The sequence below is a fragment of the Nycticebus coucang genome, chromosome 7 (genome assembly GCF_027406575.1).
Source record: "Nycticebus coucang isolate mNycCou1 chromosome 7, mNycCou1.pri, whole genome shotgun sequence".
NCBI classification, from domain to species: Eukaryota; Metazoa; Chordata; class Mammalia; order Primates; family Lorisidae; genus Nycticebus; species Nycticebus coucang.
In genome coordinates, this window is record NC_069786.1 from 9013882 (window position 1) to 9026372 (window position 12491).

Sequence of the window (12491 nt, forward strand, 5' to 3'; positions counted from 1 at the left end):
CAATTTCTTTCAAAAACTTTTTGGAGTTTTCAGTGAATAAATCTTGCACTTCTTTTGTTACACTTATTCCTAAGTAGTTATTCTTTTTGATCCTTTCATAAATGGGATTTTCAAATTAATTTCACATCAGATTTCTCATTGCTAATGATTTTTGAATATTGATCCTGTAGATTTGCTGAACTTATTAGCTGTAATAGAGTTTTTTGGGGGGTGAGGGAGATTCTTTACAGTTTTGTATAGAATATGTGATATGTAAATAAATACAGCTTTATGTCTTCCTCTCCTATCTAGATGTCTTTTATTTCTTTTTCTCTTTTTGTCCTTGCCAAAATCTCCAGTGCAATTTTGAAAACAAGTGACAAGATAGACATCCTTGTTTTGTTCTTGACCTTAGGGGTAAAGTATAAATTTTCTCACTACTAAATATGATGTTAGCTGTGGGTTTTTCGTAGATGCCCTTTATCAGACTGAAGAAGTTCCCTGCTATTCCTAGTTTGTTGAGTGTTTTTATCATGAAAGGGGCTGGATCAGTCCCTGGGAGTGGAAAGACAAACTTAGGCTTAGGCTATTGTTTTTTGCATTGCTTTTATGGGGAGACAAACTTCTGGAGGTTACTTTAAAGATGGTCCCAGGGCCTAAAGGGCATACTGACCCTGGAGGAGCCAAAATGGGCAAGGAACATCTCCCGCCCTCTGATATAGTTGATTGCTTAAGAAAACTTTTGCAGAAAGTTCGGTTATAGCAGCTTCAAGTCAATGCCCTAGGACCTCAGCCTCTCTTTCCACCTGGGAGTGGAAAGACACACTTCTGGAGGTTACCTTACTCTATGTGTATGGTATATTACATTGAATTTTGAAAGGTAAACCAACCCCATATTGCTAGGGTAAATTCTATTTGGTCATGGTGTATAATATTTTTTATAGACTACTAGATTTGCTTACAGTATTTTGTTGAGGATATTTGCATCTATATTCATAAAGGATATTGTCTGTAGTTTTCTCATGATGTCTGTGTCTGGTTTGGATATTAAGGTGATACCGACCTCATAGGATGAGTTGGAAAGTATTTCTCCTGTTCCGTTATTTCTTTTTTGGGGGGGAAGATTCTGTGAAGTGTTAGTTTCAATTCTACTTAAACATTTGGTGGAATTTACCAGTGAAGCCATGTGGTTCTGAGATTGTCTTTGTGAAAAGTTTTTTGGTTAATAATTTAGCCTCTTTACTTGTTCCTGATCTATTTGGATTTCGTATTTCTTCTTTAGTCAGTTTTAGTAGTAGTTTGCACCTATGCAATTTCTCTATTTCAGCTATGTTACTTCATTTATTGGTACATAATTGTTTATAATATTCTATTTTGTTCCTTCCTTAATGAGAGTGTGGGCTATTATTTTTTAAGGCACCCATGGAGTTAGGAGGGATAAGGGACTAAAATAAATTAAAATACCACTAAATTTACTGTTATTACCAAGATTCATCTATTTTTCTTAACTAAATGGTCTCAGGATTCTGCAAGCCTTTGGTGAATTTTCAGAGTTCTGAAACAGGAGATACTATTTTTGTTAGTTTTTTTTTTTTCATTGCTTTTATGGGGAGACAGACATCTGGAGGTTTGTCTTAGGCTATTGTTTTTTGCTGACATCACTTTTACTGTGTTTTCGCAACTATGTCCTCTAGAACCAGCATGTTGGCTGAGAAGTCCTCACCCTGGTCTTGCCACAGGACCAGCTGCAGAATGGGTGACAAGGCTATGCAGAGGTTTGGGATTTGGGCTCAATCAGACTCTGAGCCACTTTCAATTTCCAGCTCTGCTGCGACTTTTACAGTAAATATTTGTTGAATTGATTAGTACTTGGTAACCTTGTACTTAAATTTCATTTACAAATTATTTTGTACCAAACATTCCTGGGTGGCTATGCCTCCTTTCCCGGTCTATGTGGGATCTTGAGAACCCTCAATAAATGTTCCCTCCTTACCTAAAACCGTGGCTCTGGCTGAAAGCCAGGATGTCCACCTGGGAGGGGCTGAGTGAGGGTGGTGAGAGGGGCTGAGGTCCTAGGGCATTGACTTGAAGCTGCTATAACCAAACTTTCTGCATAAGTTTTCTTGAGCAATCAGCTATATCAGAGGGTGGGAAATGTGCCTTGCCCATTTTGGCTCCTCCAGGGTCAGTATGCCCTTTAGGCCCTGGAGCCATCTTTAAAAAAATATTTGTCGAATTGATCCGTGTTGGGTAATTTTGGAATTGGCAGCATTTACACATTATATTGTACCCAATCCTTATGAGGTGATCAGTGACTACCTCCCCTGTTTAGATTTGCTGGGTGCTGTGTGTTCCTTGGTGTGGGCCTGGCATCTGAGTGCCAACAAGTCCCCTCCATGTTCTCCTCCCACCCCAGTTCAGGAGGACCAGCTGCCTGCTGTCTGGAATGATACCTACAGTCTCTTTCATGGGGAAGGCAGAAGATACTGCTTAAACTTTCTGACCTTACTGAACAGGTGTTTTTGGGACATAGAATTAGTGTTAAAGGTTTCCATGAGTTCTCTGGATCCTTATTTTATTGCTGATCATGGTGACTGCTTGGCTGGCAGTGGACACAGTTTGGAGCCAACCTTGGGTGTTTGTACTTGGATCACATGAATCCTGACAATCTCTCTGGGTTAAAAAAAAAAAAAAAAGCATGTGAAATGCTGCCTGCCTGGTGGTCTTCCATTGGATCCCTCTGTGTGGGCTCTTCCTGGTGGGCTGGGGGATTACATTTTCTTTAAGTTTTGACAATGTCGACCTCTTTTTGGGTGCTTGGCTGTTTGTTGTCCAGATCCCAGGGGACAGGGACTGCCCTGGTCTGGTGTCCTAAGGTGGCAAGCTCTTGGGGACTGGAACAAGACAGGATGCGGGCATGTGTGGGCTCCTTCATCAGTTTCTTCACTGTCCACAGGATTTTCAAACCGGCCAGTCCCCGACTGCCCTCCTCAGCACAGGGGCTTAGAGTTTGCTCCTGTGCAGGTGCCATCCCGCCCTGTCACTGCGGACCTTCCAGCCTAGTCCCCTCCCCAGCCGGACCTAGCCCTGCCAGCCTCAGCTTTCACTGAGCTGCCCCCGCGGCGCGAACAATATCCTTTCTATTTGGAATTGACTCTGCTGCCCTTTGGAGATCCCAGCGAGTAACGTGAGCTCCGGGCAGGCGCGGGGGAGGCGCCGCGCGCCCGTCCCGTCGCGGCGTCTGGCCGGAGGTGGCCGCGCTGTCGCGTCTTCCCTCGGCGGCCGGGTGGCCTCACGCCCCTCGGCCAGGCGGCCCGCGACGCGACAGAGACCAAGAGGCGGCGGCGGCCGAGTCATGGCGGCCCGGCTGGGCGCGCTGGCCGCGTCGGGGCTGTACCGGCGGCGCCAGCACCGGCAGAGCCCGCCGCCCTCCGCGCTCGGGTAGGTGATGACAGTCGGGGCGGGTCGCGGGGACAATGGCCGGAAAGCTGCGGCTGCTGGCCTTCCCTCGGAAACCCCGCCTAGGCCTTCCGACGGGGACCTCCTAGCTTGGCGACAGGCGGGCGCGACTTAATTTAGGGCTTTGGGGTCATCTGTGTTCAGCTTTCTTGGGCAGGGGTGCTGAGGGTTGAGCGTTAGGATTAGTGAGCCACGGTAGCCCCCATCTCTGCTGTCGCCTGGGGTAATTTTGTTGAGTGCTGTAGATGAGCAGATGGACTCCAAGGGGTCAAGGAACCTGATGGACATCACCCAACCAAAAAAATGGCTCAGCTGTGATTTGAACTTGGATTGGACTTGACTGGAGAGTTTGACCTGCTTCATTCCATGGAGAACTGCCAGTGTAGACAGGCTCCTTCTGGGGTGGGAGACAGAGCCAGCAGGGTTGGGCATGGCAGGGGGTATCTCAGAGGCTAAGTTAACCAAGGGCAGGTTGGGAAGGGAAGCTGGCTGGTAGTGTCACTTCTGGGAGGGGGGTCAGGGGCTGGGGGCAGCACTCAGGGACATGTAGAGTTTGCTGCACCCCAGGAGCCATCTGGGTAGACATGTCCCGTAGAAACCAGGAAGAAGGGGTTTGTGGCTCACCCTGTAATTCCAGCACTCTGGGAGGCCAAAGTGGGTGGATTGTTTGAGCTCAGGAGTTCCAGACCTAAAAGTCTCTAAAAGTAGCCAGGCATTGTGGTGGGTGCCTGTAGTCTCAACTACCCAGGAGGCTGAGGCAGGAGGATCACTTGAGCCCAAGAGTTTGAGGTTGCTGTGAGGTATGACACCATGGTACTCTAAGCAGGGTGACAAAGTGAAACTCAGTCTAAAATAAATAAATAAATAAAAAGAAGAAGAAAAGAAAAGAAAGAAACTGGGGAGAGAGAGCAGCTATGGGTCTGTGGGCTTGGGGTTGTTGACATCAAAGTGGCAGACGGGTCCATGGAGGAGGTGGAAGAGCAGCTGTGGGAGAGGAGGCTGGAAGAGGCACTGGAGGCCAGGAGAAAGGGAAGGCAGGGGCTGGTGAAAACACTGCCCACTCTGAGCTCTTTGTGTGCCTGGGTCAAGGAAGGCTGCCAGAGGACAGTTAGAGACTGAGCTGTCGAAGACGTCTTCAGCTAAGAAGAGAGGAAGAGGGAGGTTTTCAGGTGGGGCAGGCTGCCATAGCTGGGCTCCTGCCTGCACTGGCATCATAGGTCTGGCACACACCAGGATGGGAACTGGAGCAGCCTGTCATTTAGGTGGGGAACCCAAGGCTCAGAAGACCAACCAACCTGAGCATGGCAGAGCTAGACTGGGCACCCTCACTTGTAGGCCTCTGGGGGACAACTCTGAACATCTGGGGCATGACAGTGGTACCAGGCTGTGGCTGGCCAAGGCACTGACAGGCCAGGGGCCTTGTTGGACAGAGCAATTTTCATAGTATGGATGCAACACAAGAGCATGGCCATGATGCAAGAGAGACCTGGGCATGGAGAATCAGGCAGGAGAATCAGGCCTCGGGGGATCCCCCTGGAGCATGCCCACATGTTGATACACTGCTCGAGTTTGCTGTTCTTTGAGCTCCCAGTTCATGCCCTTTACCAGTTCTCCCTTGTCAGTGTGACACATTTGAAGCACACCTGCTTAAAAGTAAATGAAGCTGCTAAAGTCAAGAGGATGTACGGCTAGGGAAAAGTTCCTGACAGGTTTCACATGGATTTGGAATGTATTTTCTGCTGGTGTCAATGGTTTGTATATATAGCAGCCCAAGGCAGTGTGTTAATTTTCTAGCGTTCCTGTGGCAGGGCATGGGGCTGGCTTTGTGTAAATTCCTGTTGACTGTGCAGCCAGGTGCCCCTGACACTAGCTTCTGGCTGGTCTCATGGAGAGGGAGGGGAGGAGGCCCAGGCAGCGCTGCTTGCTCTGGGCTGTACTGCAGTGGGGTCCCTGCCCCCCACAACTGGAATGGTACCTGGCACAGGTGGGTGCTCAATGAGGATGTGTCAGATGAAGGAGGAAGCATGTGCTCCCTCCCTGAACCCTCCCCACAGCCCATTTTACAGATGAAGAAGCTGTGGTGCAGACAGCACTCTGCTTCAGGTGGCCCAGCCCGGGAGCTGTTCTGCTTGGCTGCAAGGCACATGCCCTTAGTCTGCAGCCTAGATTGACATGTCCTCAGTAACACTGGCTCATCTCACATGTGACAACCCCCTGTGGCTGGCTCTGCCTATTCCTGGGCCCTCACATTGTCTTCCTAGGCTTGGGTGGGTGGGAAGCTGGGACAGAGGAAGGTCTAGGGCTGTTGAAGAAACAGTCTTGAATGGCCGTGACTGTGGGATGCCACAGATGCTGAGGGGACAGGTGGGAGCATGAGTCTAATCCTTTGTCACCTTCAGCAGGTTACTGACCCTCTCTGTGTTTTAATTTCTGAATCTGGAACCATCAACCTCCCTTACAGGAACTTGGCACAGACATGGCTCCCTTGACTAACAATCATTGGTGAGCTCGCCTGCAGCAAAGGGGCTTGTATCAGCTGTCAAGATTGCAATCATTTTGGGGGCTGGGAGGGTTGGGGGAACAGGCATGAGACGGTGTGCCCTGGGCTCTAGGGTTGGACTCCCAATTGGGTGTGTCCTGGGCTGTGCGTTCTGTGTTGTGCTGGGGGCAGGGTGGTGATGTCTCCAGGGGGGTCACTGGGCAGACTTTGTGCTCCCTGTTCTTGGTGGAATGTGTGAAGGAGGCAAAGGAGAATGTAGAATGTCTGCATCTCTGACCCTTCGTCCTCTAGAAGGGAGTCCAGACAGCCTGAACTGGCCTTGCTGGAGGGACTCTAGAAGGCTCCAGGGCTCTAGGAAACAACAGTTCTCTTTATCCAGGCTGGACAAGCTTCTGCCCCTTGTGGTGAGGTGGCTGCTGTCACTCTGGTGCACCTCTTTGCCAAAGAGGAAGGGAGGCCAGAGGAGCCTGGGCCGTGAGGATTAGAGCTGGTGGGGAGAGTCCGGAGTCTCTGCTCATTGTGGGGGGCTTTGCTTCCCTCCCCTGCAGGAGAGGGCTGGCTTTTCCTAGGATGGTACTGAGGTTCAGCTGTCTGGGCACCTTCAGATGCCACCCATCTCTGGCTTTGCCAGGGGGTTGGAGGGTTCTCTGTATTTCCCAGTAGGGTGTTAGGGGGCTGCAGCCAGAGAGCCTCTTACTGAGCTGCCACTAGGGGCTCTTCTCCTGAGGTTGACAGTGGGTGTAGGAGGTAGGTGGTCACCCGCACACCCCACCAGCCTGTGCCAGGGCTTATGTAAGGCATGTGGGGAATAGGTGGCAATATCCTTGACCCAAGGTCCCTAAGGACCCAGCCAGGGAACTAGACAGACCAGTTTTGGGCCAGCCTCTGGTTAGGGGCTGGCTGCTGGGCTGCCAAATGGAAGATGGGCAGGAAGATGGAGGAGAAAGGGCTGTGTCCAGACTGCTGCTGGAGGCCTGGTGGGAAACAGTCAAATGGAGTGATGGAGGAAAGGGTAACAGAGGGTCTATTTAGGAAGGTGGGAGGGGACAGAGGGTCATGCAGCACCTGGGCCAGTGACGTGGGAAGTGACAGTAAATAGAAGGGAGGGTCTAGTGTCCAGTGTCCAGTAGCAACTGGGAGTTCAGTTGAGTCAGGCCAATGGGAAGCCACAGGGTGAAGGGTTCTTTCCCTGGGCAGAGGACAGGGGTCAGGAGGAGGCCTAGAGGGGCAAACAGAAGATGAGCCGTGCTGTGTGCACACTTGGTTGAAGACACAATTTGAAGGTCTGAGGCTGGATTGAAATCCTTAACTTGGCTTCATTTTCTGGGCCCTGAGAGTAAGAAATTCCAGGCCCAGAATCACAGGATTTCCTGTTGATTTCTAACCTCTCCAAGACTCACATGGCCTGTTAACAGGCGTTGGAACGTCCTCCCTGCCACCCTGGGTGTGTGCCTCTGAAGAGAAGGCTCAGTGTTCTCTGGGAAGGAAACCAAGCCTGTCCTGATGAAATCTGGCCCAGCCCTCCTGGGGACCTGGGGGTGGCCAGTGCTCTATTGCCGATGGCCTGCCTGGTGGAGACCAGCAGGGCGCTGGGGAGGGTTGGGGTGCAGCCCTTGGTGCTGAGCCTCCCCTTCATCTTGGTCTCTTCCTAACTCCTATTGCCACTATCCCTGCTTCCTCACCTCTCTGGACTAAATATGAACACAGGACATGGCTTTGGTCCCCAGAATGCACCTGAGGGCAGGCTGGGGCATGCAGAAGTCCAGGATGCCTGGCGAGGCTTGCTGTGGGTCCCCTAGGTGCCCTGCCCAGTTTCCAGTCTGTTTTACTTTGGCAGTAGCCGCTATAGAACCCACTATACCCTGAGAGGCAGCCCTCTCCCCTACCACCTGGGCTTATCCTAAGGACCCCTCTTCCCTATGGGTGACTCCCTCAGGGCTGGTCCTCTTACAGGCCCTCCCAGAGCCTCACCTGCTCAAATGTTCTGCTCAAAGTGGTGCAGCAGTGGGCTAGTGACAGATGGGACAGTCCCTGGGAGGCAGGACAGGCTGAGAAGATATTCTTTTTTTTTTTTAATCTCTTTTTTTTGTAGAGACAGAGTTTCACTTTATTGCCCTGGGTAGAGTGCCGTGGCGTCACACAGCTCACAGCAACCTCCAACTCCTGGGCTTAGGCGATTCTCCTGCCTCAGCCTCCGGAGTAGCTGGGACTACAGGCGCCTGCCACAATGCCTGGCTATTTTTTTTGTTGCAGTTTGGCTGGGGCTGGGTTTGAACCTGCCACCCTCAGTGTATGGGGCCGGCGCCCTGCTCACTGAGCCACAGGCGCTGCCCCTGAGAAGATATTCTTAAAGGTACTGAGCTTGAGTGCCGCCCTCCAGCTACACCTGGGGCAGGCACTACCAGACAACTACATTGCTGCTCCAGGAACCCAACCACCTCTCTCTGCCCTGCCTTCTAGGCAGCCACCCCCAAGTCACGGGAGGTGCTGCTTGTGACAGAACCTATGTGCTGCTCTTTTAGCGAGAGACATGTGTGTCAGGGTCTCCAGAGGTCATAGAGCAGCCCAGGTGTTTGGGGCTGCATCCTAACTGTGCCTCTGAGTCCAGAAGGGCTCCTGGGCTATACTGAGTGTGGGCCTGGCTGACTGTGGCTTTCCTTATAGCTCAGTTTGGATCCGACTCCTCCCAGAAGAAAGCCTCACTGTATGTTCCTGTCACTTAATTTTTATTTATTTATTTATTTATTTATTTATTGAGACAGAGCCTGAAGGTGTCACCCTGGGTAGAGTGCCGTGGCATCACAGCTCACAGCAACCTCCAACTCCTGGGCTCAAGCGATTCTCCTGCTTCCGCCTCCCAAGTAGCTGGGACTACAGGCACCCGCCACAACGCCTGGCTATATTTTGGTTGCAGCCGTCATTGTTGTTTGGCAGGCCCAGGCTGGATTCGAACCCACCAGCTCAGGTGTATGGCTGGCACCTTAGCCGCTTGAGCCACAGGCGCCAAGCCATGTCACTTAATTTTTAATACCCCAGGGACAGGCAGCTGCCTAGCATGGAAGAAAAGATTTGCTCCCTCATCCTGTCCCTGTGCCAGAGACCCACACTTTTGCCTTTTCTGTGGTTGGGGTTGTTACATGTATTTGGGGGGCATTCAATTCGAAACTACCACTGAAGTCTGATGGCCTGCCTGGCCTGCCTGGTGGGCTGGGCTCTAGTCTGGGCTCTGCTACCTGCTCTGTGAGCTTGGGCAGGTTACTTAAACTCTCTAAGGCTTTCGTCCCTCGTCTGGAAAACAGCGATAATGGCAGTGGCTACAGGGTTACCTCTGGGATTAAACAAGGGCGTGAATACAGAACCGTTTACCTGCACCTGTGCCCTGAGGAAGGGGCATTAGGAGGCCTGAGTGGGAGTTGAGGTGACCACTGACACCCTAAGAGATGGCTGAGTGCCACAAAGACTGAGCCACCTGGGGACTGCATCAGAGCGATCTTTCTTATCCTACAAATAGGCATTTAACTTTGTGAGAGGGAGCATGTCCACTGGGCACGGCCCTCCAAGTTGCTCCCCTTGCCCCCAGTCCTGACCTCCGTCTTCCTCCTCCCCTCCCTCCAGCAATATGTCCGACGCCTTGGCCAACGCGGTGTGCCAGCGCTGCCAGGCCCGCTTTGGCCCTGCGGAACGCATCGTCCACAGCAGTGGGGAGCTGTACCACGAGCACTGCTTCGTGTGTGCCCAATGCTTCCGGCCATTCCCCGAGGGGCTTTTCTACGAGGTGAGTTTGCTCCCAGGGCGGGGGCACCGGGTACCATTGCAGACTCGGCTCACAGTCTGCCCTCTAAGGAGCAGGTAGGACAGGCCAGGGACCGGGCCAGGCCTCGAGCCAGCACAGAGCTATGCTCCCCACCCCTGCCTGCCCTCCCCTGTGAAATGTGCCCCTGGTTTGTATGGGTGTTAAAAGAGAGTCACCCTCCACCTGCTCTGGACAGTCCCCGAGTGGGCCCTTGGTTGGAATCAGGGAGGAAATGTGGTAACTACTCAGTCTGTCCGATGATGCTGACACTCTGGTAATAAGAGATCTCAGGGTGGGAGGAGGGTTTCCAGGGCAGGTGATATTTGGGTGGACCCAAGGGAGGAGGCCATGCACATCTCTGCAGGAAGAGTGCTCAGCAAGGGTCACGGCAAGTGCCAAGGGGCTGGCATGATGGACATCTGGAGACCAAGCAGAGGGTGGGAGATGAGGGCATAGAGATGGGCCTCGTCTGGCCCCATGGCCTTTGTGGGGCCTTAGGCTTCTTCCCTCCAGGGTGTGGAGGAAGCTCACACCATCTGCCATTTGAGCAGGACTCCTCTGATTGCTGTGCTGAGGAGAGACTGTAAGAGAGTGGGAACAAGGCTGGGAGGCAAGTGGGCCAGGGAGCTGATTGCTGTAGCTGCCCAGGGGCAAGTGCAGGGGCCTAGTCTGGCCCCTACCAGCTCACAAGAACAGGTCTTTAGGTCTTTAGATTTTTTTTTTTTTGCAGTGTTTGACCAGGGCCGAGTTTGAACCCACCACCTCTGATATATGGGGCTAGCGCCTACTCCTTGAGCCACAGGTGCCCCCCAGATCTTTAGATCTTTAACAGTCTCGCAGACTGTGAAAAACAGCTGGTATTAAAGATTAAGTGGAGGTGGGAGGGATGGTAGGGGATAGTAGGGGGACCACAACTGTGGAGCACATTGCAAGTACAAGTTGGATCTATCATGTGTAGAACACAAATGTCCTAATTTTATAATTGGGTAAATGAGGTGAAAGCTATATTGATTAGTATGATGTAAGCATACTAATTTGTACCAATTTGTACAAATAATCAACACACTGAAATTGGCATAAATGTATTTATGATCTATGTACAAAAGACTTAAAAAAATAATTAAAAAAATAAATAAAAGGAATAAAAAGAAAAAATCATTAAGTGACAGAAACATACAGTGAGATACAATTTTATTAAAAACTAAGATACTAAATACTCCTGACATGCCATTTCCTAACCTCTGTGTTACATTTTACTATCGCCTAAGCTTCTGGGGTTACTTCTGTCCGTGGTGCTGGTGTGGGAGCTGCCAGACATCTCTCAGTCCATGTTGCCGGCATGTTGGCAGCTTGAAATTGGCCATGGTGGGAAGTGGCAAACATGTGGAAAATGGCCAACACTGCACATCAGTGTCCCTCACAACAGAGAGCTAGTTGTTAAACATTTACCAGCACACCGCTGGCGGCTGCAGTGGCGGTGGTGACCAGGGGTCAGATGCTAGGCATACTTTGAGGTAGAGCTGACCGGTTTGACTGCTGGCTGGATGTGGGGTGTATGATCTGCCTGAAGCAGTGAAACAGCGGTTCCTGGTGGTACCTCCAGCCTCCCGGGTGACTGTGAAGTCAGTGGAGGGATGGGCAGAGCTCGGGAGGGGTGCCACATGCCTAGAAGAAGGCCTGGTGCGCAATAGATGCCCAGGAGATACTGGCTGCTAAGTGAGTTTAACTTCTGCTGCTTCTGCAGGCCGCCAGGGAGGCTCCATCCAGTTGCAGCCTAATAAGGCACTCTAATTATGGAGAACTGGAAAAAACAAATTAAAATAAAAATAAAGTTGTTAAAGAAGAAGGCAGTGGAGGCAGGCTCGGGCCACACAGGTGGCCTGTGCAGCGGCCTCACTGTGAGCAGCGGCTGCCCAGCAGTGTGCACACTGACGCCTGCCGGCCCAGGACACTGTGTCCTCCCTTGGCCCACTCAGTGCTCTCTTCCTTCTGTTCCCTCCCTGGGTCTTGGTGGCCTCTGAGGGAGCTGGACTTCTCACCCAGAGAGGACATGGAGAATGGGGCCAAATGGCACACATACTTCAGACTTCATCCCCGCCCTCCCGGCTTCCACTCCCGGCCCCGCCCTGGCCTGCTCTCTTCCAGCTGGCCTTGCTGACCTCTCCCTTTACACCCCACTATCCCAAATGGGCCAGTCCCCTGTGCTGGTCAGGCCTGGGACCTGCTGCCCCAGCCTCAGCCTGAAATGCCCTTCTCTTGGCACCTGTCCCCTGCCACCAACTCCTGATCCGAGGAGGGCGAGGGCAGCTTGTGGAAATGATGCCTGGTTTACTTGTCTGTCTGCGGCCCCATTTGCAGTTTGAAGGCCGGAAGTACTGCGAACACGACTTCCAAATGCTGTTTGCTCCGTGCTGCGGATCCTGTGGTAAGGGCGCCAACAACACACCCCTGCACTGCCCAGGAGGGAGGGGGTGCAGGGGACTCTTGCCTGACCTCTCCGCACTGTCTCATAGCGTAGAGGCCCCTGCGGGCTCCACCTCCCAACTTGGGGCACCCTGGGCAGGCTGTGCATCATGCTTGGAGGGCCGAGTGGGGAGGCACCCACACCTGCCCAGCTGCAGGGACCCCTCTTCTTCCAGGTGAGTTCATTATCGGCCGTGTCATCAAGGCCATGAACAACAACTGGCACCCAGGCTGCTTCCGCTGTGAGCTGTGCGACGTGGAGCTGGCTGACCTGGGCTTTGTGAAGAACGCGGGCAG

The 12491-nt window shown here is 52.0% G+C and overlaps 1 protein-coding gene across 6 annotated transcripts in view; it reads left to right on the plus strand.

Annotated features, from left to right (window-relative positions):
- The window catches only part of LIMS2 (LIM zinc finger domain containing 2), a 34114-nt gene that overhangs the window by 7333 nt on the left and 14290 nt on the right, over positions 1-12491 (plus strand). For 3 of the 6 annotated variants that reach the window (XM_053596826.1, XM_053596821.1, XM_053596824.1), the window contains 3 exons: positions 9554-9713; positions 12090-12156; positions 12371-12491. In XM_053596826.1, the coding sequence (XP_053452801.1) occupies positions 9558-9713; positions 12090-12156; positions 12371-12491 (344 nt within the window). In that variant the 5' untranslated portion in view covers positions 9554-9557. Of the gene's footprint in view, positions 1-329; positions 397-3058; positions 3421-8716; positions 8904-9553; positions 9714-12089; positions 12157-12370 lie in introns of those variants that run through there. The other 3 variants (XM_053596823.1, XM_053596822.1, XM_053596825.1) reach the window with 3 other exon arrangements.